At 29.0% G+C, this 23,689-nt stretch overlaps 1 protein-coding gene across 1 annotated transcript; it reads right to left on the bottom strand.

The window, feature by feature from the left end:
• Nucleotides 1-22,547: 22,547 nt before the first annotated feature.
• Nucleotides 22,548-23,363, bottom strand: LOC149375709 (uncharacterized). The gene is made up of 2 exons (XM_089598043.1): nt 22,904-23,363; nt 22,548-22,792 (listed from the first exon to the last, which is right to left on the bottom strand). The coding sequence occupies exons 1-2, from the start codon at nt 23,361-23,363 to the stop codon at nt 22,548-22,550; spliced, it is 705 nt and encodes a 234-aa protein (XP_089454169.1).
• Nucleotides 23,364-23,689: the final 326 nt, after the last annotated feature.

The raw sequence follows: 23,689 nt of genomic DNA, 5'->3' as shown, positions 1-23,689 counted from the left end.
TTTGTTTGAAGTTTCTGGGCTACATTCATCCAGAAGACAAGGACGCACAAAGTATACAATCTGCCGTCAGCCTGAGATTTTACGTAGCACAATGGTATTTACAAAATTTATTTTCAAGCTTCTTAACTCAAAATTACAATCTTAAACTAAGTATGGCCCTTAATAATATCTTATATTATAATGCTACATCATTGCAGTTGGTAGTTGAAAAATGTATAGCTAAGTTTCATCGACAGAAGACTAGACTGACTATACCATTTACTCCATATTTTCTATCTCCTATAAAAAAAGCATTTATGATATCTTATTACTACCATAACTGACTAAGAACCTTTAAAAATATTCTGTAATTTTTTTTAATCAAATAACTGATACATTAATAAGTATTAGCTAGTGGAGCACACACATACTTTTCACTATTACGAAATCTGATAGTTCAGGGATTGGTAAGCACATCAGACCTTGTCAACGGGTGACTCAACTCCCTTAATACATGACAGAATTAAGCTAGAATAAACTTTCTTGTTAGTTAAGTGTCACCTTAACTATGTTTACTTAAAATAATGATAGATTATTAAAAAAGAAAAATTAATGTAATGTTTGACTGTCATGATTCCGTAATTTAGCTTACAAATAAAGATCTTTATTAACTTTAAAACGTTTTCAAAACATGCTAACGTTTTAAACAGGGTATTATGGATTTTTGACAGAGTGTCAATACCAACGTTCTTAAGGATTGAAAAAAGTATTCTGTAGCATATTTAAAGCTTTAGTAATACTTGTGTGACAAGGTTACATTTTAATTAAATTTTTTAATTGTTGGAGGTATTCAAACACTCCTTCATTTATTTTATTCAAAAAACTTTAGGATACTTTGAGAAATGCAAACAAAAGTAATAACTTTTATTTTATAGCAGATTTTATAGATATTTTACCTCAATTTTAAGTATAGACTAACTAACGAGTTTTATAATCATACAAAATGTTTTAATGTATATGGAAACATAAGAACTTGTAAATATTGTAACTTTACTTGCAGATGGATGACAGTTACAAATAACATTGAATTACTCATTAATAAAATGTTTAAAAATAGATAACAATGTCTTCATCTAGAAATATTAAAATAAATGTTGATTTAATCAACCAACAACAGGCACAGCACCTACTGCCACCTTTTTTTATGCGCACTAGTGCAGAACGTTATCAGCGAACCCCTAAATGTGCAAGATGTAGAAATCATGGTGTAGTATCAGCTTTGAAAGGTCATAAGAGGTATTGTCGTTGGCGGGACTGCGTATGTGCAAAGTGTACTTTAATTGCAGAACGCCAGAGAGTTATGGCTGCTCAGGTAATTTACTCAATTATCAAAACTATTCAATAAGACTTTGATTTTATCTATGTTATGTAAGGTCAACGAAGTAATAAGTACTAGCAGCTTTAATTACTCCCAAAATGTATTTCTGTGCTACTTATAGTATTCAAAGAAAACACTCAATATCTACGTAAATTTGCTGATAAATAAACTTTAAATGTAATATTTTATAGCTGATTTTGGCTTTAATGTGAACAAAACAAGCTACTTAAGGAATGTAAAAAAAGGCTCTGTGTTAAGTATTAGCATACGGACAAGTGCGTAAATATTTCTTCCCTACATGCTTACTTCTCTTTAGATATTTAAATAATTTTCTTGACATATTATTATTTAAATAAAAAAAAAGGTATTGTTTATATCCTCTTACAATCTTAAGTAAAGCACTTTTGTTTAGTAGAATTTAAACTCATATTTAAACGCTTGCCTGATAATTTTTTTTTTTTTTAATGTTGTAACATCATGACTTGAAAAAATGAGAGAAAATCGATAGTATAGTCTGTTATAAGCTTACAAGACTTTCACTCGTGTTTTTTTCGTCTTATGTCTTCGAGACGTTAAGAGTCCTAGCAGTTTGTATTGAAGGTAAGTAGAGTCCTTTTAAGAAATCGAAGTTAAAAGTAAAATCAAACTAATAAGACGACAAAAAAAAATTCAAATAATTTATCAAAACATTAAAAACATAGCTGGCGTAACTTAGACAGCACTAATTAAATGTAGCATCTTTACATTTCATCTGATGTTCTCTACTCTAAAGTATTTGAGTTAAACAATTGCTTTGCACAAAAGTAACTTAGCTTCCAACGTATCCTAAACTTCAGGAAAAATGCAGTATTTATGTCATCTACCACCTACGTTTTAGCAACAAAGAAGACTATTATATGTATTGTACACTGACTGAACATAAAACGCACTGTGATTTAGATACAGCTTTCGTAATACTTATGCAGGATTTCCTTACACTATAGCCAAACAAATCTGTCTTAATACGTTAAAAACTACTCAAACCATACATTGAACAAGAACTTTTTTTTTTTATAATTGTCTTTTGCTTAGCAATGTGACACAATATCAACAATAATTTTCTGTTAGATGTATATTTGGCGCTCGTAACTGAATTCTAACGCATGCGCAATAGCAAGAAGACAAGACGCCGTGACGCTGCACTTCAGCGTCTAATACCTATAGTTTACTCACTCTCGCGCGGTCAGTCAGTCTGTCGATATGCACTCCCTGCTTTTCGTATTTTCCTTTTGATTTGATCTTGCTTTATTTCAGTTCAGCTTAGGATTGTATCCTTGATTGTAAAGACTAAAGATAGCATATACTGAAGATAATGAGAATAAACGTGTCCGTGTTTTATAATAAAATCGACAGTGTTGTACATTTTATTGCTCGATCACATATTCACACATCCATACTGCTAACAGTTTATGGGCCTTAAAAAGTGTAGTGTGGTTGTGCATTCAAGACCTCTGCTGGCCACCATTTTTTTCTGTGTGATCGATCCCATCTCGCGTTAACTCGCATTCTTTTTACCCTCCACATTTTCTTGCTCCCCTTTTCTTACAGGCCATTGATGAGGCGGCGTAGAGATTGACATCAGCCACTAGTGAGACCGAGCAGATCGGGGAGGTGAAAGCTGGTGGGGTGAGAAATATTGTGAAAAATTTACAGAAGAAAGAATGTAAGTAATTGATAATGATACTTATGATGTCTTTATCGGTCGTTTTTTTGACATAATGTGTTCTATTTTTCGATGGTTCGAAACCGAAATTGTATAAGAGTGGTAATAATACATGTTATAGATATGATAACTATGACAGTAGATAGGATTTGTGAAGCGTTTTATAAAGCTAGTACTCAGTAATTCTCAAAGGTCAAGAGTCGGCACGTGTTTTTCCTTGCGTGAGGCAGGCTTGCATTGGGGTACGAGGATTTTCATTTAGCTGCTACCGCTAAGGAGGACGCCTCAAAGCGGGGAGAGGGACTTTCGTTTCGGCCATGACTTGCGTTTGGTCAGACCGGGCGTATGTATTCCTTTCAGTAGGCTTGGTAGCTGATGGTGCGTACAGAGCAGCCATCTTAGATAGACTTGTTTACCTTTCCAAGTCCCCGTACAGTGCGGCCTCGATCCTCTCCGTAGATTTTCACGCTCAGACTAGAGGTAAATGCCGACTCAAACCAAAATGCAGAAATTTAGAATTTCTAATTTTGGTGTAATACGCGTCAGCACATCGAAATAACAGGCATACGATTGTGCTCGATTGCATTGGAATTGTGCTGCTATTGTGTATGACTATAGACATGTTACGTTTGCATGTTTAAGTCATCTGATGTATCTCGTCTAATGAGTAGTGCGCATGCATTGAGTTCGTGTGTGCGTGCTTGCTCATGTTTCTCAGTGACACAAATGGGGTTTAAATGGTCACTGGAAAGTAATATATATAACTTGATCTCAGTTATTATAGGAGATATGAGTGACGATTACGATACAGAAGATCAGTTTAACTTAATGGAAAAACGTGGAGGTATAATTTACACTATTCCTTAACACAAGCAGCACATTCCAGTTAAAGGTTCTTTAGATATATTGAAGATATAAGATTTGAATACAATAAGTCACGTGCAAACAAAATTTAAGATAGACATAAGCGAAGGGAACCTTTAACAAGATGGCAAATTAAAGATTTGAGAGATAGAAAAATAAATTTGATTGATACGTCATCTAAAGATAAAAATAAAGATTTGGGAGATAGAAAAATAAATTTGATCCACACCTTATTAAGATAGCAAATTAATGATATAAGAATGGAAAGATTGATTTGATGATACCTCAACTAAAAATAGCAAAGATTTGAAAATAGAAAGATATACTTGATTGATACAAGATTATTTTAACAAGAAAGCCAATTAAAGCTTTGAAAACTAGAAAGATAGACTTGATTGATACAAGATTATTTTATTAAGAAAACAAATTAAAGCTTTGCAAAATGGAAAGATAGATTTAATTAATACAAGATTATTCTAACAAAATAGCACATTAAATACTTGAAAAAAAAATAAATCAAAAAAAAAAAAAAGAAAGATAGATTTGATTTTAATAAATAAGCCTGAATAAGTGATAGAAAATAATAATGATAAAAAAAAAAAAAAAAATTTGATTAATACATAAACCATAGATAGCATGCTAAAGATGTGAACGATAGAAAAGATAATTTAAAGAGACAGATAGATAATTTGCACAAAAAAATGGCAGGCAGAAATAATGATTATAAGATAGAATTAACTAAAGGAGCCAGGAGCCCACAATAAGAATATTTAGGGGATTCAAAAGTTGACTGAAGATAGAGAGCAGACTTTAAATTTAATACAAGATAGATTATCCTTAGATTACTAAAACAGAGTATTTTTTTTAATTATCCTACGGTAATAGTGCAAAAATTAATGATATGAAAAGAAGTGATATACAGATGAAGGCATATCAAATATACAACAAATTTCACACTGTTAAATTTGATCCCGCAAAGCAAAGTGATATTAAATTTTGCGAATTCCTTGATAGATTAAGATGGATTTTAAATGGATTTTGATAGATTTCAAACTTGTTAGTAAAACTCAGAGTTTTCTTGAAGATAAGAAAATAGATGACTTTTACCATAAGATTGTCAATAAAGTACCAGATGTGAAAATTGCAGATTCTAATAGACTGTTTAAAAGCGAGAATGGCTTGTCCTATAAATATTTAAGTAAAGTGTAAAGAAGGTTAAAGTTATATAGAATTGCTTAGATCTAATGCATCGAGTAGTATGTTTGTTGTTGGACCCGAAACTTTGCTCTCTACGCGCATGGAGGAAACCAAAAATTTATGAAAGAAAATTGGTTAAATGCGCGAATAAAAATTCCTCCATGAACTTAAGAGCAGAGGGAGAAAGGTGGGTTTTGGGTAGTCATAACAAAAAAAAAATGGTCCTAGATATAGTGATATGTGCCAATATGCTCGCTGAAAACTTGCTGTCGCTTCGTCAGCTTGTTAATAGGTGCATATGTATCTATTTAGATAACTTTAAGATAGATATATTTGACCCAAGCTCTAATGAGACGTTAATTTCCGATGCCTACAGAGCCTTTATTGGATAGTTGAACTAGTGCAAGATGGTCAGAGTACAAGCAACAACAAGAAGTGTAAAGAAATTATAGATTGCTTAATGATAGAATGTGCCTCTGCGGCAATGGCTGAGAAGATTCAGGAAGTCAGTACTAATTAAAGTAAGAGCTGACCTATAATCCCAAACAAGGGATCTGAAAACGATTGTTTAGATACTGCTCGAAAAAATGAGTCTGAGAAAACCATTAAAAATAGAAAAATTAATGATAGTAAAGAACTAATAATCTGTGAGATTTCAGAGGCTTAAAGTCCCTTTATATAAAGGTATAAAATACTTAAAAGAAATAGCAGAGCCATGCTCTAAAACGCAAGATTCAGGCATTTATCGTTGGAACATCTTAAGGATTGCAGAGAAAGTTTTTGAACAATAAAGATTTGAATAAGTCTGTGTTCGATCACTTCATTGCAGTATGCAAGGTGTGTTATATTGCTAAGACTTAAAGAATGCCTTTGAACACTAGAAGAGAGAGGGCCTCGAAACAACTCATCCTAAAAGATACAAATTTATGAAAGTGTACACAGATGACTACTTAATATTGACGATGGCATATCCTGTGAAAGTGAAAAGTAAAGCAAGAAATTATATGGACAAATTTGCGACCAGTGCACGAAATCTTCTAGACTTTAATGCAAAGATGTGCTATTACAGAACTGACCAAGGCACAGAGTTTGCAGGAGGTCGAACGGTGGAAATTCTTCAAAGATTGGGAGCTGAGTCTCAACTGGTTACTCCAGACAATCATCAATACAATGGCGTTTTAGAACAAATCAATTGCACACCACACCTGTCCAACAAAATAACAGCTCCCTTAGAAAATTTTACCCCCAATCTAAAGATAGAAATAAATCAAATAAGATTTGGTCGTGTGGCCTTTATTAAGATACACAGGAACACTGGAACTAAATACAGCCCACAAGGTATACGAGTAGTACTGGTTGGCTATTATACTACCGGCTACATTTTTCTAAGACCAGAGGATGCAAATTTTATGAGGTTCCGGGTGTAAGATTTCATGAAAGACTTGTATTTAGAAATGTCTGGGGAAGTGATAAAATAGCAAACTAAAATAATCATAAGACAGACATTAAATGAGATGAATGGTTCATTAGGTTTTGTAAAATCTTGAAGTATTATTAGAAACGGAGGGAAAACAAGGAGTCAAGATAAAATGAAGACGACCGAGGAAAAATAAAGAGATTGTTCAAGAAAACTTCAAAGCAATTTACGATGAATTGGAGTCAATGCATAAAATCAAGTATGGAAAATTGTTGATTGACCAACTATAAATGTTAAAGGAAGCAAGCCAAACATCATAATTCGAGACAAGTCCTAAATAAGAAGATAGACGAAGATGGGAATCACGACATTTAAAATAAGGTTGGTGATTCGTGGGTTTAAAGATAGGAATAAGTACGACTTGCAAGAGACTTATGCCCCTGTGTCTGGGTTGGTTCTTGTGAGATCGGTAACATCAACTTTTAATAAATTTAATCTAGAAACTTTTCTGCTGGATGTCAAGACAGCATTCATGAATGCTTCAATCAAAAAAGAAAAAAATATAGTGTTTCTTGAAGGTCTGCTTGACGAGGATTAACTTAAGAAAAATAAAGTATGTAATCTAGAAAAAGGCCTTTATAGACTCAAGATCAGCTTGGAGACATGGATCGAGTGTTTTTGTGTGGCTGCACTGAAACTAGTATCACAAACGCACATCAGTGAAACTTGCCTTTACGCATGGAAAGAAAAAGTTAGCCTTTTAATCTTGATTGCATATGAAGATGATATCATGATAGCAAGAAATTAGTAAGTAAACCAAAAGAAATTAAGATTGGTCTGCAGTCTGACTTTAAGATATCAGATTATGGCGAGGTTGGCACTTTTCTAGTTATCACAGTAACAAGAGATAGAAAACATAATTCAATTTCAGTTACGCAAACACCATACTTCGACAAAGTTCTGGAAACGTTTGGATTTACCGACTCAAAACCACAAAGAACACCAATGGTGACAAATCAAGCCCTGAATCAGCAAAAAAAAGACAGATAAGAATCGGAAGAAACTGGAGAACTGAACAAAACTAAAACTGAAGAAAATGTACCTCACAAAAAAGCAGTTGGAAGCCTGCTGTATCTGGCTAACACAGTCAGACCAGACATTCCGCACTCTGTGAATGTATTAAGCAGACACCAAATCTGCCCAACTAATGACTAGAGAATGGTAAAACGAGTCCTTTGAGATCTGTAACACACCAGAACTCTGGGATTAACCCACAGAGGCCGGAAAAATAAGCTGGAAATCTTTTCAGATGCGAGTTTGGCAGACAGTAAAAGCTCAATTACGACAGGTGCATACTTGATTAGATTGTATTGCGATACAGTTGCTTGGAAAACAACAAAACCGAGTTACGTTGCAATCTCAACCTGTGAGGCAGAATACGTGGCGATGTGTAATGCAAGGCAGGAGCTGATAGGATTGGAACACTCAATTAGCTTAATACTGTCATACATTCTGTTGCCTGCAGACCTTTGGCGTGACAACAAAGCCGCCGGAGCAAGTGCTAATATAGATGGTGAAAAAAGACCAAGACACATGACCGAGATCAGGGCTCACTACGTTAAAGAATGTATATTCAGAGGAAAAATAATCATGAAATGGATTCCATTCAAGGAACAACTAGCAGACATTTTTACAAAACCCCTGCCGTTTGAACTGTATAAAAGACTTATGAAATAAATTTTAAATGGTCATCAGTGTAAATTGCATGATAATTAAACTTGAACTTGAGATAGTAAAATTAATAAATTGATAATAGATAGATAATGATAGTAGACATGCCGATTAATGTATCTCTCTGTGTATATTTTAGCTCGTCACAACCAACCCCAATGAGTGATCAAGGAGCCGACGTGCTCCACATCTTCAACTGATTACTTATTCATATAAATATGATTACTCAGTGTCAATGTTCCAATATGTCTTTCTCTTTTCCATTTTACATTGTTTTGTTAAATTCAGATACGAACCAGAGGGAGTGTTAAATGTATATTTGGCGCTCGTAACTGAATTCTAATGCATGCGCAATAGCAAGAAGACGAGACGCCGTGACGCTGCACTTCAGTGTCTAATGCCTATAGTTTACTCACTCTCGCACGGTCATTCAGTCTGTCGATACGCACTCCCTGCTTTTCGTATTTTTTTTTTGATTTAATCTTGCTTAATTTCAGTTCAGCTTACGATTGTATCCTTGATTGTAAAGACTAGAGACATCATACACTGAAGATAATGAGAATAAACGTGTCCGTGTTTTATAATAAAATTGACAGTGTTGTACATTTTATTGCCCAATCACTTACTCACACACCCATACTGCTAACATTTTCCCTAAATGGTCATAAATATATTCCTTTGTTTTGTTCCTTTCATCTTCAACACTTTAATAATGAATATAGGATGACTGTTGACTTGACATGGTATCTTTCCCGATTTAATTTTTAACTTATCAAGAATCAATGCTACTTACCAATAGTACCTTTATTTCTTGCAGGCTAATCTTTCTAACTCTTACATTGAAGCTTACTATAGGGGTTCTATTATGTATAATAACTGCTTATTTATTTAAGAAAATAAGGCATGGTTTAACAAGTATTTTCCATATGATAAAACTAGATATTACTGTTATTTTAAGTTTGTAGATAACGTTATATGAGCTAGTGTGTTCAAGAATGATTTGCTCTACAAAAATGGGTACTATCGTTTTACTCAGCGTTTAACAGTATTTTGGTAAAAATATCCTCTATTATTATTTATTTCTATTAAGTTTGTAAAGACTGTAGCTACTTCTAACCTCACGAACCTGTTAGTAATTAACAGACCTAGCAAAGGTCAAACGCACTCTATGATTTAGATTTCTCTTTAAACATGATCATTACCTACAGATTTCACTACTTACTAGTTGTACTGCTTAACCTTACTGTATTATCCTGTAGACAAGCATATTTTTTATTGGTAACTTTATTTTGTTATATGTAATACATAAGTAAATCGCTTTATTTTATTGTACCATCAGTAATATTAATTTCGAAGCCATATACTTAAAGTAAGTACAATGATTAAACACCCACCAATTAAACTTTTAACAACACTTGAGCCAGTTACGATGAAAAAAAACCACTAGTAGATCTTAAAAAAAAGGAGGTTGGGTGCTAATAAACATGACATTATATTATATTACCATTAAAAAATTACCAGTTAGAAGTGGTTGTAAAAAATAAACTTCCTTCATGTGTATGTGACGAAGAAAAAAAAATATTTATATGGATTTACGAAGCACTGCATTCCATTTCTTAATGCATAAGTTGCGCCAGATTATTTTGTAAGAAAATAAAAATGGTACACAAAAATCTACCATAAAAGTGAATGAAGACAGTATGCTACAAATGTAAGCAAAATGCATTACAGGGCAGAAAATATAATTACTTAATTAGAAGATTGAGCACACAGAGCAATGCTTATAGGTTTTGATAAAAAAATTACATACAAATGATAATATAAAATTTAATGATACATAAAAAGTCAAGTCCTTTGTGCTCATCCTTAGTAAACAAAAATAAGCCATAATTTAGATAACAAATAAATCAATCTCGCCAATGACATTACGATAAAGGTAATTTATGGACTCACGATTGATAACGGCAAGTTTAATTGAATAATTTGTCCTGTCAAAACAGCCGTAACTATAATAACTACCTAAAATATTTACCCTAATATACTCAACACTTATATGTTAAAGAAAAATAAGTCTAAGTATATTTCTAAAAACAAAAGTTGGAAAAGGAAAATGCAAATGCATAAAAAAAATGTATCAAAAATCAATAGCAAAAAGCAAAACCCTTAGCATTTCGTCTAAAATTGAAATCTTTAAAAATTGCCTTAAAATCAATTCCTACTCCTTTAAGTTATACTACACTTACTGTTAAAAGACTGTATGCCATTTCAACGTCTTAAAAAACGTGAAGAATTCAAGAAATTTTTACGTCTATCTTAATGTAGACGTAGCAAGCTTCTGACTCCCTTAAATCTAATAATCGAGCTTATAAGAACAAAACAAACACGCTCTTTTAACTTTAAAAATTAAACTTTGACGAAGTCTCCAAACAACTTATTTGTTATTAAGATTATCTACCACCACATAATATAAGGAAACCTGCTGAATATTATCACAAAAAAAAGATTAAAAAAAAAAATAATTTAGAAATAACTGTTTAAGCATATGTAAGAGTTAGGATTAAGCGATAACTTCTTAAAAAAGTTTAGGACGATACCAACAGAATTAAAAAACAGTAGCCAGTAAATTGCAGGGGACCCAAGTATAAGAGTTTTTTTGTGCACGCAATAAAGAATAAAGGTTAACCCATTAAGCAAGATGTATAAGGTCTAAATGATAAATAAGAAACTTATTTACAACGACGCATTCTATGACAGACCTGAAAATCATATGATAATTCAGAAAAAAAAAGTTCTATTGCTCTAGATGTTTGGTACTCCCAAGATGTAAGTAAATACAATAGAAAAAGGATAAAACGAAACACCATATCCTTCAGAATCGCCGATAGAATAAAAATAAAATAATTTTTATTGTTAATGTCTATATTATAATCAACATAATAAACCTTATTATGATCATTATTAGCAACATCATTATTAAATTAGAATCACAAGTTTTGTCAAAATTATTATTATTATTATTATTAACATAAACATTATCAGCATAATTAGCATTATCGTTATTAGCATTATTAAGATCATTGTTACAATCTACATTGTCATTATCATCAGTATCATGAATAGCATAATAAACAACATGATTATCATTATCGTCATGATCATTATTATCATAGTTATATTTATCGTCATCATAATCACCATCGTCATCATCATCATCATCATCATCATCATCATCATTATCAACAGTGTCATAATCATTTCAACTATTATTAACTTGATAACCATCACCGTCGTATTCGTCATGACAATCATTGTCGTTATCGCCATTACCATCATTAATATTATTATTTTTATCGTTATCATCATAACAATCATTATAATTATCATCATTATTGTCAACATCATCATTATTAACATCATTATCAACATTATTTTCAGTTTCATCATTATTAGCATTATCATCAACATTATTTTTAGTTTCATCATTATCATTATATGAAAATCATTATTATAATCATCATCGATATTGACAACATTACCGTCATAATCATCATGATCATAAATAACTGTATTTTAGTCATAGGTGTCTTCCTCATCGACTATATTGTCATTGTTGTTGATATTATCGTCGTTATTAATGATGATGGTTAATCATAATGGTTATGTTAATGATAATAACGATGATGGAAATACCAATCATGATAATAATAAAAATTATGATGTTAATTAGGATGTAAGTAATGATTATTATACGATTTATATTATCATAATGATTATTTTATATATTATCATTGTCATTATAACAATAATATCTTTCAAATCATAAGTGTAATTGCATTGTCTTTGACATCGTCATTATTATCATGTAATTCTGTATAATAATAATTATTGCTGCAATCGCCATTATGACTGTTGTTATTATTCTTGTAACCATTATGCTCTTTATTAACCTTATCATAAATATTTTTGTCTTCTTTATCAGGAGCATTGTCGTTATCGTTGTTTGCATAGGCGTTATTTTTATCTTTACAATTATTATTATTATTATTATTATTATTATTATCATCATAAAAATTATCATAACAATAATCATCATTACTATAACCATCTTTATCATTATTCTTTACATAAACATTATTTATTTTATCATTATTATCCTCATTGGCAACATTACCACCATTATCGTTATTATTATCATTATCATCATCTTTATCATTATTATCATTATCATTATCATTATTATCATTATCAATACCATATTTATTGTCATCACTATCATTGTAATTATCACTATTATCTATACTATTCTAGACATCATTACAATTGTCATTATTAGTATTAAAGGTAATATCAAAATAAGTAGTATAATTTCTGTAAATATTATCATTTAAGCTGTTAACATCTTTTGAACAATTATAATCATTATGAAGATCTTTTTATTAAAATCATTATCATGACCATTTTTATTATTGTCGTCTTTATTATTGTGTTTAATATTATGATCAATATTAACTTTTGCTAATATTGTAATTGTCTTCATTATTCAAAGCAACATCTATATTCTCATGATAACAGTCTTTTTTTTTTAAATATTATTATACTACCATTATGGTTATTACCTTCATCATTGTTATTGACATTATTATCATAATAATTATTATATTTATCATAATTCCAACCAGTATTATTATTATGGTAATTGTTATTTTAATTATCAGCATAAATATTATTATTATAATTATTATTATTATTAGTGTAATTATAACTATCGTCATGATCATTGTGATTATGACTGTCATAATCACTATAATCATTATGACTTGTATAATAATCCTCATCGTCATTGTCATTGTAGTTATCATTGTTATCGTATTTTATATTGTCGTTATTATTATTTTTATAAGAAATAATTTTACTATCATCGTAGTCATTGTTGTAACTTTTATTATTATCATTATAAATATTGACCTAATAATTATCATTATCAGTATCATTATTATATTCATTATCCTTTACTTCATCATCATTATTGGCATCATTATTATTATCATTGACATTGATGTCATAGTTGTCATTATCATTATTATCATCATCATAATCGTTATCATCACCACCATTTTCATTATCATCATGATTATCACCATCAGTTACATTATCATTATTATTATCATATTGATTATCCTTATCAGGATTATTTGCATCAATACTAGTATGATCATCGTCAAAGTAATTGTAATAATTGTTTGAACTATAATAAACTTTATAAAATTTATTATTAACATGATTATTTCTATTAACATCATGATTGACATCGTCAACATTACTCAACAAACATAATTATCATTGTTATTATTGTTTAGATCAAAATTATTATTACTCATATCATAATTATTACTGTTTTTTTTATTGTTACCAATATAATCAACATTGTCGACATTATCATTATTATTATCAACAATTTCATCATTATCATCCTTATCATTATCGATATCATTATAATCCTCATCATTGTTACCATAATCGTCATTATTTTTATCCTTATGTTCATTACCACCATCATTACTGTTATAGCTATGAATATTATTTTTATTATAATTATTGTAAAAATATTATCAACATAATAACTGCCACTATTATCATCATTTACATGATTATTATTATCATTATCATTAATATCATCATCATCATCACAATTATTGTTATTAATATTTTTAGTATCATTCTTATTAATATTATCATTAACATGGTAATCGCGATTATTATTATCATCATTACCCCCAATTTCTTTATCATTTTTGTAATTATTGTCATACTTATCAAAATCAATATCATCTCATCAAAGTCATCGTCGTTATCAACATATTTAAGAATGTTGTTATTATTTTTATCATAATTAGTACAACTTTGAGTGTTATTATTATTATTTTTAGTATCATTATTATCACTGTTATCATTAAAATTAATATTATTACTATTATCATTATCATTATTTTTCTTTTTATTATAATATTTGTCTTCATCATCATTGTCATAATCATTTTTGTTATTATTATCATGATCATCATCATTGTTATTATTATTATCAACGTTATTATTATTGTCAAAACTATTTTTTTCTGTCATAATTAATATTATAAATTTGAACTTTATAATAATAATTATTATCGTAATTATTATAATCGTAATCTTTATCATAATCTTTATCACAATCATCATCGTATAAATTATTATTATCATTATAACTACTATGATTTTTTAAATTATTATCACCATTATCATCACACTTGTTGATTTTATCATCATAAGAGTCACTATTATTATTGTTATTAATTCCATTAGCACGATTATTAACGTCTTGTTTATGGGCATAATGACAACTATTATCGTTATTATCTTTATTATCATCATTATTCTTATAGTCACTGTCATTATTATAATTTTTGTCATCCTTACCGACCATACGATAAAAGACATTCATATTATTGTTACAATCATTATTACATATGTTACATTTATAATTATAATCTATTATTATTATATTTATATTGTTAGTATTACCATTCAAACTATTAGCAGTATTTTAGCTATTATTATTATGAACGTAAAGATCTTTATTATAATTAGAATTATGACTATTATTATTATAATTGCCATTATTATTGTGATTATCGTTATAATTAATACGAACTTTATAACAATTATTTTTTTCCTCGTTATCGTAAGCAACATCTGTACTGTTGTTGTCATAGTTAAAATTTTTTCTTATAAAAAAATCATTTTTACCATCGTAATCATTATTATTATTATTATAAGTATTTTAATTATTGTTATCATTATCGTCCACATAATTATTATCATTATTATTACAATTATTATTAAAATTATCATTGTTTTTATGATTATCGTCACTTTAACTATTCGATTTTAAGCCATAAGCATTATTGCAGCCTTTTTTATTATTTTCATAAACGTCTCTATTATATCGATTATCATGACCATTATCGCCATTATTGTCATAATTTTTTTGATAGTCACCATTATTATGATCAATATCGCTTGTGTCATTTATGTAAATAGTGTTATCGTCAGCATCAACTTTTCTATTATTATTTGTATTATTATTGTAATTATTACCATCAACAGAATAGCTATGATAATCTTAATCATCACCGTCGTCATTATCATTATGTTCGCTATTATCATTATCATTATATATTTCAACCGTTATGAGCATTAATTCTAATATTATAAGTATTGTAACTATTATAAATATCCTGATCACTATGAAAATTCGTATCAATAATATAATCATTATTATTATCATTATTCTCATAATAATTATCATTAAAATTGTTATTATCATCATTATCATTTTTTTTTTCCATTTTATTATCATAATGACCTTACATTATTATTTACATCGTCCTTATCATTATCATCATAACCATAATCATTATTATCGCTACCATTTTCATTATTATAATTGTCATTATTATTCTTCTCATTATCATTGTTTTTATCATTATCAATATCATTACCATTATTATCATCATCAGCATTATAATCATTAAAAATATCGTCATCTTTGTCATTCTTATACATTGTTACTATCATCGTTTTAATCATCCAAGATCATTATGAACCTTATAATCATAATTATTGTCTTTATTACAAAATTATCCTTGTCACTGTCATGGTCTTTGTCAAGACTCTTATTTTTATCTTAATTATTTTCAGCAGCATTGTACTCATCTTCAGAATTTCTACGTAAAACAATATTTTTATTTTTATCATCGATAACATTATTATTATTATTTTTGTCATGATGATAATTTCCGTCATCAATAGTTTTATCGTAATACTTATGATTATTATAATCATCAACATTATTTTTATTCTTTTTTTTTTGAGCATCGTAACTTTTGATATAATCAACGTCATCTTTATTATGGACATTATAAATATCGTCATTATCATTATCATAATCATTTTCATTATTATAAAAATTGCTTTCGTCTACATCATTATGATTTCAATTATCATTTTTAATCTCGTTATCGTTGTTAGTATTATGATTAACATTATTTTTATTGCTATTGTTATAGTAATTATCTTTATCCCAGCAATCTTCATTATTATCATAAACGTTTTAATCGTTATTATGTGTGTGGTAAATATAAGGATTAATAGTATATTTTATATACTTAACATTGTGTACATCGTTAAAGATATCGACGTTTTTGACGTTATTTTTCATTTTATTTTTCTTTGTATCATTATTATCAAACTCATCGTTGCAATTCTTATAATCATAATCGTTATTATTATTCCTATTATCATCATGATTATTATGAACATTATCATCGTTGTTGTCATTATCATTATTACTATTATTATTATAAGTCAAAAATATTAGTTAAAATTGCTTTTTTTAACAATTATTTTTACTATCGTTATTATCATTATTATTATTTTAAGTATTATTATTATGGTTCTTAGTATCATGAACATATTCTTTACTTTATTTCTATTTTTGTTATCATTATTATCTCTTTTATTATTACTGACATAATATATGTCATCATCAACATTATCATCATTATCATCATCGCTATCATCATTTACTTTATTATTATTTGTTAAGTCATTATCATTTTCTTAATTCACCTATTAACATTTTTATAATAACTATTAGAATCACCATCATCATCATTGTTTTTATCATAACCATAATTATAAGTATAATCATCATCGATAACATCACAACTTTTTTACCTTAACCACTATTATCATTATATTGATTACCATGATAAACATCACAATAAGCATAATTTTTTCTGTAAACATTAACAACAACGTGTTAATCATATTCATTCCAAGAACTAAAATCGTCTTCGTAAGCATAATAGCAATTATAATTATTATTATCTTTTTTATTATTATTATTTGTTATACCATTATTATCTGCAGCTCAATCATCGTCACTGTTGTTGTTATCTTTGGCATCGTGTTTATTATTCTTGCCATTATCATTATCGTAAAAAACGCTTCTATCGTAATTATTTGGATACCAATGTTATCACTATTGTTGTTACTATTGGAATATTCATTATTATTTTAAAGGTCTCATTTGTAATCGTTATTGTCCTTGTTATTAATTTTTTTTATTAATGATGTAATTACCATTATCGTAATCTTTTTTATAGTCTTTGTTATTATTATGACCATCACAAGTATTAACATAATTACTATTACAAAAATCGTTATTTTTATCATCATCATTTTCATCATTATTAGTATAAATATTATTAATATTATTATCATAACTATTATGAGGATAATTATTACCATCATCGTTATCATCATTATCATAATTATTCTTATTAGCATCATAAACATTATTATCATTATCTATATCATTATAATCTCAGTCAGCATCATTATTATTATTATTGTCATTATTATCATTATAATTATCATTCTATATATAAATATATATAAATATTGACATCATTAGTCTTATTATAAAGAGAACCATCATCGTCAGTTATATAATCAGCGTTATTATTATCATTGTTCTTATTTTTATTATCACTATCGCTTATATTGCAATTATTTATGTCATCATTATCATTATCATTACGATGCCTATTTATATCATTATTATTATGATTTTTATCGTCATTGGTATTATTATTTCTATTGTCATGATCATTATCATTAACATTATTATGACTGCCCTCGTTGTCATCTTCTCTATCATTATCATTATTATTATTACCATCATTATTATCATTATTATTATCATTATCACTATCATTAGATTTTTTATTATTATTTTCATTAATACCATTATTATTTTTATTTGAATAATTACCATTCTTATAGATATTATTATCTTAGTTATGAATATTATTCCCATTATTATTATAATTATCATTCTGATTATGATCGTATTTATCATTTTTAGTCTGATAATTATTATTATTAAAGTTATCAATATCATTATTAGCATTATAATTAATGTTTTAATTATGTTTCTTATAAAAACTTTTTTTTACTAGCATTGTCATTATTTATTATTATTAATTATATTTTTACTATTTTACTTATTACAACGATTATCATTATCATTATTATTATCGTTATTGTCTTTAAAATTTTTTTTATTATTTAAGCTATTTTTGTTGTCTTAGAAAACATTTTATTAAGAATTGTCAATCTTATCATGACTATAATTATTGTTCTCATAAATATGTTTATTAAAATAACAATTATTATTTTTATTTACTTAATAATAATCATTGTTGTTTTTGTTATTGGAGTTAAGGTCTTCATCATTGTCATCATTCTTATTTTTTTATATGAATATTATTACAACCATGTTCAGAATAAAAATATCATTTATTATTATCATTACCACCATTTTTGTTTTCAACATAATTATAATTATCAAAATTATTATCATCATTGTTTGAATTCCTTTTTTCATCATTACTTATCTTATCGTTAATAATATTAGCACAATTACTATTAGTATTATTACTGCTATTTTTATCATTATCATGAACTTAATCCCAATCATGTTTATTATCCTTGTTATGATTTCCGAAATCATTAATATCATCATCATTGTTATTATCTTTATTATTTCCATTTTTGATATGATTATTATTTTTGTTATTGTTACCACTTTTGTTATCATAGTTACTATCATTATACTTTTTATTGTTATTATTGTTATTATTATTATTATCCTAATAAGTCTCATAATTGTTTTTATTTTCTATTCATATTTTTTATCTTATTGTTATTTTTTTTAAAATCACCTAATTATGCTTGCATTTATCACCATCATGGTTATCGTCTTTAAAACAATTAACATCCTTACTATCATCACCGTTTATATTTTCCTTATTGTTAAAAATTATCGTAATTATGGTTATTCATTTACTTTATTAAAAATATAATCGTGCTTGTCATTTAACTCAACCTTGTTATCGTCGTTTTTATCATTAATATTTTTTTTTTGATTATAATGATGATCGTTATAATATTTATCTATACAATCCTTTATATCACCATTATTATTTATATTAGGATTATCATAATTATAATCACCTTTAAAGTATCATTATTATCACTCTTATTATTATAATTATCATTACTATTACCATCAGTATGATTTTCACTATTATTATTACCTTTATCATCAACATTATTATCACTATCAAAATGATTATTATCGTCGTCATTAGCATTAATATAATTATTCTAATCATTATTAACTTTAAAATAAATATCATCGATTTTGTCATTGGACTTATATCATTATCGTCATCATCATTGTTACTGTCATTATTCTTGTAATAATTAATATTACTAACAGCATGTCTTACCATTTGCTTTATTGTTATTATTATCAAAATCTTATCGTCAATGGTACTATCATTATCATTGTAATGATTGCTATCTTTTTAATCATTATCATCACTGTCGTTATTATTATAATTTCTATCATTCTCGTCATAATAGTTATTATTATGACCCACTTTAAAATAATTATCATTGTCTTTACTATTAAAACCATAGTCGTTATCGTCGTCATTACTGTCGTCAATAATATTTTTATCAAAACCATTATTATTTAGGCTATGACTGTCCCTCAAATTTTCATTATTACCACGATTGATATAATTATCTTAAACATTTTTATCATCTTTAGTATTAACATTATTATGATCCTAATTATCATTGTTAGTATCATGATTGTTATTATTATTAGTATTATTATTATTATTACAAGCATAATTGTCTTTATCATTACTATTATCATTTTAATTGTAATTATTATTATTAAAATCATTATTATTCACAGTATAATTATTAGTATCTTTATAATGACGGTCATTATTCTATTTAATTCTATTGAAGTCATAAATAAGTTCGCCGTAACGGTTATCATTGCACCTACTACTGTTGTGTTAATTATTATTGTTTTAATCTTTTTTATTATTACCAACCTTACAATTATTATCTCAATCTTAAAGTTATCGCCATTATTCTTTTTGTTATAATTATCATCATTATTCTTATCGTAATCATTAATACTGATATTATAACTATCTGTATCTTTATCTCTATCATTATTTTTATTATCATTAATATTATTGTTATCAATATAATCCTCATTATTTATGTTATAATCATCGTCGTTGTGATTGTTATAACTATTGTTATTATTATGTATGTAGTCATAAACTTTATAAAAATTCCCATCGTCTTCATTATAACAGTTATAGTAGTTGTCATCATCGTTATTGCCATAATTGTTATTTCTATTATGATCTGAATAACCATTTCGGTAGTGATCAGCATAATAGTTATCATTATTATGTTAGTTGTTATCATAACTATAAACATCTTTATTATCCTTATTATTATCATTGTTATGATTATTTTTATTATCATCCTTATTGTAGGTGTGATAAATATCATAAACATCATTATCATCATCATTTTTAACATTATCAACATCATCACCAACACTGAAATTATCATTATCATCATTAACCTTACTATCATTATTGTTATAAGTTTCCTCTACATTTTTAGTATTATCATCATAACCATTACCATAAATATTATTATCATAATTTGAGAAATCATTGTTATCATTATTATTACTTCTACTGTAGAAATTGATTTTTTTTTCCACGACATTCTTACCTTCATTATAAACGTATTTTTTATAATATTGATTTTAACTATCACCATCATTATCAGCATCATGATACCGGTAGATATTATGATAACTACTAATTCCTTATGATTATTGTCGTCTTCGTCATCAGAAACATTGTTGCTATTGCCATCTTCACTGTCATTACTAATACATTCATGATAATTATTATTGCTGCTATCAAAATCATTATCATTATCTTTATTATTATTACCATTATTATCATCATATAAGTATGTTATGATTATTATTATCTTTGTTATTACCATATTTATAATTATGATTAAAATTATTATAATCCTTACTATCATAATTTTAAATATAGTGAATATTAGTATCATTGCCATTATAACCGCTATCCTTATTATTTTTAAATCATCGTTGAATTTATAAATATTGCCTTAGCCTATTTTATTAGTATTATTAGCATTTTCATTCAAATATTTATAATTATTATCACTAACATTGTTTTTCTTAATATTGTCATACTTATCATAAGTTAAAACAACATCTCAATTAACATTGACTCAAGCTTCATCTAAGTCATCAGAGTCATCGTCATTATCGCTCTCACCATGATCGTCTTTATTAATTTTATGTTAACCATTATAACTATTATCATAGCCATTATTACCATTGTTATTGACATTATGATTATTATATTCATTATAATCATCATCGTTATTATCATCATCATAATTATTATCGTCAATATTCTCATTATAATAAAAATAATTTATAACAACTGTATGATGTGGTCATCGTACTGCTTCGCGGGAACGTTTTGTCGCTTTGAAGTTTGGATGGCTAGAGAGCTAGAGCCGAGCTTGTATCGGGCACGAGAGCTTTTAGTTATCGTGGCTTGTGATTATGAGTAGTAGGGGAAACTCATGCACTAAGCATCAAATACACTCAAACAATGTACGTGAGGGACTTCACCTTAATTCCCAAAGCAGTCTGTTCTTTTCATAACAAAGGCTAGCTGTACAGAGAAGCCAGCCTAATATTTTCACTTTTAAGTAAACATATCACCCGCCTTGACGCATTGCGTCAATAAAAAGAAACTATTTAATTAAAGATAGAAAAGCCTAATCAGCGAGTAGAATCTATGCCTAAGCTACCTATCGCTTTCACGTAGCATCACAAAAACAAAACAAAAAGTTAGCTAAATATAATAAAAAACAAAATAGATTCTAAAAAGTCAAAAAATAGAATTAACAAAAATGCAACATGGATACAGCCACTTGTTGCGTCGATGCAAGTGGGGAAGGACTTTCTTCCTCCAGCGTGACCAGAAGGAGTCCCGAAGGTTGCCCAGCAACCTCCAGCGGTCGTTGAGTGAGACTGGTACGTTTGCCTCGTCGTATGGTTCGGGGGAAGATAGCAACAATGAGCCCGTTAAAAAATGTGTGGGGGTGAGCACCATGGCATCACAGGCGTCCGTGCTGAGGGGGCACAGTGGCCTCAAGTTAAGGCAGGTCTCAATTTTTGCTGCTAGCGTTGATAACTCCTCAAAGGTTAGGGCGTGGTCTCCGACAACTCAGCGGAAGTGGTGCTTAAAGCTGCTCACAGCAGCTTCCCAGAGCCCTCCGAAATGCGGGGCATGAGGCAGGATAAAGGACCACTTAGTACCTTGGAACGCCAGAGTTGACGCTACGCTTACCATGAAGGGCAAGGACTTGGTAAAAAGCGCCTGCAGCTCCTTGGCAGCACTTTTGATTGTGGTGGCGTTGTCGAAATACAGTTTCTCGCAAACTCCTTGACGAGCGCAGAATCGAGCGTAAGCTGCAAGAAAAGCATTTGTAGACAGATTGGATACAATTTAAAGGTGTACTGCTCGTGTAATAAGACAAATAAATATCACCACATAGCATTTGGTTGACTTGGCGCCTCGACTCCTGGAAAACAGCACTGGTATTGGACCACAGTCGTCCAGTCCGATTACGGCGAAAGCTCGAGAGGGTGTTGTTCGTTTGACTGGCAGAGGTCCCATCTGCTGAACGTGGTATCTACCATTGAATCTGGTACAGTTGGCGCATCTCCTGTGGACTTCGGTCGCGAAAGCAGGACCTCGAGTGATCCACAGAGATCGGTAGATGTGAGATAACATAAGCTGCACGCCACCATAAAGCGTCAACTTGTGCACCTCCTCTACGAGTCGTTTTACGAGGATGCATCCACCCGGGATCACGATTGGATGCTTCTCGATGTACGGTGTCGGTGAGTAGAGCAGTCGTCCTCCTACTAAAATCAAGCCTTGCTCGCACATTAAGGTGTTCAAGCGAGCCAAAGGACTACGTTTGGAAATCGGCCTAGCAGCGAGCAGCTGCTGTCGCTCTTCCTTATAGTGCTGCATTTAAACGGCTCTGTAACAAAAGATTCGCGCAAGAGCCCATTTGCCTTGCAAAAAGGCATTATTTTGTGGCCGCGACTCAGCTTGAGGGTTCCATCGCCAGCGACTGCAGTAAACAAAGATGCGGATATTTTTTCCAAAGTGCGAAAATTTTTGTAGTGCAGGCAAGCAGCTACAGCCTGCCGTGGGAGCGGCGTCGTCAGTACTTATTTCTATTGCGGCAAGGGCATGAGCCTCCTCGTCGGCCCGAGTGTTGGAGAGGACGTACGATGGCCAGTTTGCTCCTGCCTCCGCGAGCCAAGCGGGCCCGTGCCTCCAAAGCTTGTGAG

Source organism: Copidosoma floridanum, unplaced genomic scaffold (genome assembly GCF_036245765.1).
Source record: "Copidosoma floridanum isolate Cflo_tuat_1 unplaced genomic scaffold, Cflo_Japanese_pri ptg000004l, whole genome shotgun sequence".
Taxonomy (NCBI): Eukaryota; Metazoa; Arthropoda; class Insecta; order Hymenoptera; family Encyrtidae; genus Copidosoma; species Copidosoma floridanum.
The sequence above is the reverse complement of the archived record's forward strand: the minus strand, read 5'-3'. Positions and strand labels throughout refer to the sequence as shown.